Source organism: Myotis brandtii, unplaced genomic scaffold (assembly GCF_000412655.1).
Source record: "Myotis brandtii unplaced genomic scaffold, ASM41265v1 scaffold83, whole genome shotgun sequence".
Classification (NCBI taxonomy): Eukaryota; Metazoa; Chordata; class Mammalia; order Chiroptera; family Vespertilionidae; genus Myotis; species Myotis brandtii.
In genome coordinates, this window is record NW_005371371.1 from 2092503 (window position 1) to 2098750 (window position 6248).

The 6248-nt window shown below is 42.3% G+C and overlaps 1 protein-coding gene across 1 annotated transcript in view; it reads left to right on the top strand.

Moving 5' to 3' along the window:
- Nucleotides 1-4: 4 nt before the first annotated feature.
- The window catches only part of CARS2 (cysteinyl-tRNA synthetase 2, mitochondrial (putative)), a gene marked incomplete at its 5' end in the record, with an annotated part of 39050 nt that continues 32806 nt past the window's right edge, over nt 5-6248 (top strand). Inside the window, 2 exons of the mRNA XM_014531927.1 lie at nt 5-114; nt 696-746. Of these exons, the coding sequence (XP_014387413.1) occupies nt 5-114; nt 696-746 (161 nt within the window). The remainder of the gene's footprint in view (nt 115-695; nt 747-6248) is intronic.

Here is a 6248-nt window from a genome sequence, read left to right on the forward strand (position 1 = left end):
GCGCGGGCGGGGCTGGCTGCAGCCTGAAGGCCACGATACGGGCGTCAAGGTGTACAACAGCCTCACGCTGAGAAAGGACCCTTTAATCGTGGGCAGCGCGGACGCCGCCTCCTGGTAGCTCCCGGGCACTGTGGGGAGCGAGGTTCGGGGGGAGGCGGGGCGGGGAGGACTGTGGGCTGAGCGTTTTGTGTGGAGAGCGGGGTCGGGTTCTCAGGTGGAAATCATTTAGCAAATAATAAAATACATGGCACCATGAAGACATGGTATAGTCACGGTGAAATGACAGGATTTTGGTATGAAGTTAGCAAGTCAAGTAATAATATATTCCCAGCTGTACATTCCACAAAAGTGGTTACTTAAAAAAAGAAAATAAAAAAGACATGGTTACCCGAACCGGTTTGGCTCAGTGGATAGAGCGTCGGCCTGCGGACTGATTGGTCCCGGGTTCGATTCCGGTCAAGGTCATGTACCTTGGTTGCGGGCACATCCCCAGTAGGAGGTGTGCAGGAGGCGGCTGATTGATGTTTCTCTCTCATCGATGTTTCTAACTCTCTATCCCTCTCCCTCCCTCTCTGTAAAAAATCAATAAAATATATATTTTTTAAAAGACATGGTTATATGATGATCCTAGTTGAGAAAGTGATATCTTCTCTTGCAGATCTGTTTCACATGATGTATTTTAACTTTGTTCCTAGGTATAGCTGTGGACCAACTGTTTATGATCACGCACACCTTGGCCATGCTTGGTGAGTGTCCGCAATGGGAATTTTCATGTATTTGGGAAAGAAAAGCCTTTTGCAGGTTTTTTCATCTCTCAAGTGTCTGCGTAAGAATACTGAATAATTGCTATATTCCAGGTAGTGTGGGAAGCACACGTGTTACAGTCTCATTTGGCTCTTGTAACAGTTCTGAACACTTACATGGATTTCACAGGCCAGGCAACCCCGGAGGCGATGAGAGCAGTGAAAGGACCCATTTTGGAATTAGATGTTTCCTGATGGGCATAGTGAGGTGAGGCCCTTCCAGTGGCCCTGGAATCGGCTGGTCAGTTCTTATGTCTTGCTCCCACTACCATATTTATTTACTTTCCAACTTTGGACAAGCCACTTTAATACTTTGAGTTCTGATTTTTTTCATCTTGAGATGGGAGGGTGATAACAGTATCCATTGTTTTGTGTGTTTTTTTAAATCCTCACTCGAGGCTATATTCATTGCTCTTTAGAGAGAGAAAGGAGAAAAGAGGGAGAGAGAGAGAGACATTGATGTGAGAACATCCATTGGTTGCCTCCCTTCCTGCCCCAACTGGGGATCAAACCCACAACCTAGGTATGTGCCCTGACTTGGAATCGAACCTGCAACCTTTTGGTGTTGAGACAACGCTCCAACCAACTGAGCCACCCTGCCAGGGCAATAGTATTCATCTTTTTGAATCTTCACAATTTTATGAGATTGCTGCTTAACACAGTACCTGAAGTATGATGTGTGGTGAGGGTTCAACAATTATTGAGGACAAGTAACCTACCAGTGGTCACGCACATGGGATGTGTTGGAGCTGGGGTGGAGCCTGGTATATATCTGACCCCTATGCTCTCTCATTTGTTAAAATTGCCACGTTCCCTAATATTTTGTATGTTCTCTTGTACATCACTTAAACTTGTTATTCTTCAGATAGAGACTAAAAGTAAAAAGTTACCTTTCTTTAGTATACGTATAAAAAATTATATATCTGCCAGCAAAATCTTGAACTTTTTTGTGTGTTTTTTATAACAAAAAAAATGGTCTAGAAATCATTCTTTTTCCCCTTCACTTGGGGCTAACTTAATTATAAAAAAGCATATTTTGACCTCTTCATTAAAGCATGAAATATATTGGGGAAATATGAAAATGAATAATCTCCCAACTTGAAAAACCTCTCCATAAAGGCAGAAGAGAAAGAAAACAGTTTTATTATTGAATAAGCATTAAACCAGAATGAGATGCACATGATAGGCAGCCCACTAAAATGATTGCAAAGATAGAAAGAAATTGTACTCTCTGTAGAGCTAAGTGGATACCATTCACTAGTTAGGCAGGGCTTGCAGTGTTGACTTGGGTGATAGAACATTATTTTCATTGACTTCATTTTTAAGGGATGGCTTTCAGGCCCTTGAAACTTTCCCGAGTTGTCCACACTGACAGAGGCTTATTTAGTTACTAGAGGCCCAGTGCACAAATTCGTGCACAGGTGAGGTCCCTTGGGGTGGCCTGCAGGGATTGGGCCCCAGCTCGTGCTCCCAATCTCACAGCCCCACAGCCCCACCTGGCACCTCACCTGCTCCACCATCCCGCCTGTGGGGTGATCGATCAAGGTGGGCCCCCTGCCTGGCTCCCTCAGCGCCTGGGAGCCACCACTGGTCGCCGTCTGCAGGGCAATCAGCAGGGCAATCAGGCCCCCACTCGCACCTGCGTTGGCCTGGTGCTGCCCGCTCACCTGCTCCACCATCCTGCTGCAGTCCCGTTCTCATCAGGGCCCATCGGGGCTGGCAGTGCCTTCCCTGCTGCCTGCTGCCAGGGCCACGTCACAGATGCCTGCCATGTTCCGTGCTGCCCTGTGGTGGTCAGTGCATGTCATTGCGAGTGGTCAAACTCCCGGTCGAACAACTGCCCAAGGAGACATGTGCATATTAGGCTTTTATTATATAGGATTAGAAAAATTTACATACATTTTAAAAGGACTGAGGAAATTCTGAAAGGAAGAAGGAGGGGGAGAGTTTCTTATTTTCAACTAGAGAATCAAGCCTCTAACTTATAATTTGTATTTGCCCTTACAAATGCAGAAAAGAGTACAAATCTTGCCCTAACTGGTTTGGCTCAGTGGATAGAGCGTTGGCCTGCGGACTGAAGGGTCCCAGGTTCGATTCTGGTCACGGGCATGTACCTTGTTTAAGGGCACATCCCCAGTAGGAGGTGTGCAGGAGGCAGCTGATCGATGTTTCTTTCTCATCGATGTTTCTAACTCTCTATCCCTCTCCCTTCCTCTCTGTAAAAAATCAATAAAACATATTTAAGAAAAAAAAAGAAAAGAGTACAAATCTTAAGTGTACAGCTGAATGAATGTTCATGGTTCTTAGATGGAGAAACACATTACCAACACCCAAGCCTCCTCTATGTCCTCCTTCCTCTCTCCTTTCCCCCACCCCCACTCAAGGATACCCACTATAGAAGTTTTGCTAATAAAATAAAACCCATTCCTCAAAAAGAGTTATTCCATTCAAGATGCCCCTTCGAGGCAGAAGATCTTAGTACTATAAGATTTCTGAAAAAGTTGGGAGATTTGGGGGTCAGAGATGGTAAGCATGGCTCCATTGCTCTTCGGGTAAAGTTCAGAATCCTAACTCTGTGGTTCTACAGGTTTGTCCCTACTTAACTCCCAGGTAGCTACACCAACCTCTATTTTTAAAAAACCCAATCGGCCCCAGCTGGTTTGGCTCAGTGGACAGAGTGTTGGCCTGCGGACCAAAAGGTCCTGGATTCGATTCTGGTCAAGGGCACATGCCCAGGGTCGCGGGCTCGATCCCCAGTAGGGGGTGAGCAGGAGGCAGCCAATCAATGATTCTCTCTCATCATTGATGTTTCTATCTCTCTCTCCCTCTCCCTTCCTCTCTGAAATCAATAAAAATATATTTTAAAAAAAAGATTAAAAAACAAAACAAAACGTATACTTAACAGGCACAGATAGCACTTGCTATGTGCCACCACTGTTCTAATGCTTTAGAAACACTAGTCGATGTAATTCTCCTAATGACACCAGGTGGCAGTGCTGTTATTTTTAATTTTATTAGATTTATTGGGGTGACATTGGTTAATAAAATGATATAAGTTTCAGGTGTACAGTTCTATAATCTATCATCTGTATACTGCATTGTGTGCTCGTTCGCTCAAGATCAAGTCTTCTTCCGTCATCCCCTTTACCGTTTTCCACCTTCCCCCACCCCACTTCCCTCTGGCAACCATCCTACTGTTGTCTGTGTCTATGAGTTTTTGTTTGTCTTATTTGTTCATTTGTTGCTTTCAGTTTTATATCCCACATAGAGGTGAAATCAGGTTTTTGACTTTCTATCTGACTTATTTTGCTTAGCATATTTTCAGGATCCGTCCACGCTGCAAATGGCAGTATTTTATCTTTCTGATGGCTGAGTAGTATTTCATTGTATATACATACGTACCACATCTTTATCCAATTATCTTTCAAAGGACACTTCAGTTTTTGGTTGTTTCCATGTCTTGGTCACCGTGAATAATGCTACAATGAACATATATCTTTATGAATAAATGTTTTCAAATTTTTCAGGTAGATACCCAGAAGAGGGATTCCTGGGTCATATGGTGACTCTATTCTTAGTTTTTTGAAGAACTTCCATACTGTTTTCCAAGGTGGTTGTACCAGTTTATATTCCTACTAGCAGAGTATATGAAGGTTCCTTTTTCTCCACAACCTCTACAACACTTATTATTACTTGCGTTGTTGATAATCGCTATTTTAATAGATTTGAGGTAGTATCTCACTGTGGCTTTGATGTGCATTTCCCTAATAGCTAGTGAAGTTGAGCATCTTTTCATATATCTGCTGGCCCTGTCTATGTCTTCTTGGGAGAAGTGTCTGTTCAAGTCCTCTGTCCATTCTTTAATTGGATTGTTTGTTTTCTTTTGTTGTTGTATGAGTTCTTCATATATTTTGGATATTAACCCCTTATCAGAGGTGTTTGCAAATATCTTTTCCCATTCAGTTAGTTGCCTTTTTTGTTTTGATGGTGGTTTCTTTTGCTGTGCAGAAGCTTTTTAGTTTGATATAGTTCCATTCATTTAATTTTGCTTTTCCCTTGCCTTGGAGATTAAATTCATAAAATCATCTTTTCAGTCCAAGGTCCATAAGTTTGGTGCCAATGTTTTCTTCTATGTATTTTATTGTTTCAGGTCTTATATTTTGGTCTGTAATTCATTTCGAGTTAATTTTTGTGTATGGTGACAAATAGCAGTCAAGTTTCATTCTTTGCATGTGGCTTTCCAATTTTCCCAGCACCATTTATTGAAGAGGCTTTCTTTTCTTCATTGTATGTTTTTGGTTTCTTTGTGAAAACTTATTTCCTCATATAAATGTGGGTTTATTTCTGGGCTTTCAATTCTGTTCTGTTGGTCTGTGTGTCTGTTCTTCATGGCAGTGCTGTTATTATCCCCAAATTACAAACGGGGATACTGCAGTGCAGAGGGTTTCAGGTCCCACAGCAGGAAAGTGGGGAGCCAGGCAGATGGCTGAGCTCACATTCTCTGCCCCCTCCACCATGCAGCCTCCTGTGATTCATGTGGAGTGGCCCCTGGGGGAGCAGCCCACCTGCAGAATCTCAGGACATTACAGCCCTTGAGCTCCTCTAGCACAAGCGTGTGACTTAACTTTTTGTTTTCACTGTTTTAGGTGCATGTTAACTTTTTCTCTTAAATCTCATGTCCTATAAAGTCTTTTCTTATTCAAGACTAGTGGTCCAGTGCACGGATTCGTGCACATTGAAAGGAAATTAATTAGAAGAACTATTTTAATATCGCTATTTGCCCTTTCTCTATAATAGAAGTGTCAGAGATGAAAGAAAATTAGTAAAATGTATATGAAAATAGTGTATAAATTGATTAATAAACAATAACAACATGATATAACAACAAAGACATGATATAAAAACAACAAAAACATGATATAAAAACAACATTGATACAATGACTGATAAATTGATTAAACTTATTCTAATATTTCCCTGTATACCACATTAATAATAATAACACTTTCAGAGTGCTTGACTGATTTCCTTTGTGATGAAGTATTTACAGCTTTAACGTCACATGCTCTTTGAACTCAAGAGACGGCAACATATAACCAACCATATCCGAAAACAGGTTCAGGTAGGAATATTCCTACTCTGTCTAGAATTTGTCTTGTGATTTATTAATAGTCATCGCAAATGCTGACATCACGGGAAACTGTCTTTGAATTAATTTAAATGGGAGGCCAGTGTCAGATGGGGACAAATATTGCTCATGCGCAAGTCAATGTTTATTTTTAAATTGCTAGTGTGCGTCATATGTACCGGTCGGACGGTTGTTTGGTTGGTCACTTAGCCTTTTATATATATATAGACTAGAGGCCCGGTGCACAAAAATTTGTGCACTCGGGGGGCGGGGGGAGGCGGGTCCCCCAGCCCGGCCTGTGCCCTCTTGCAGTCTGG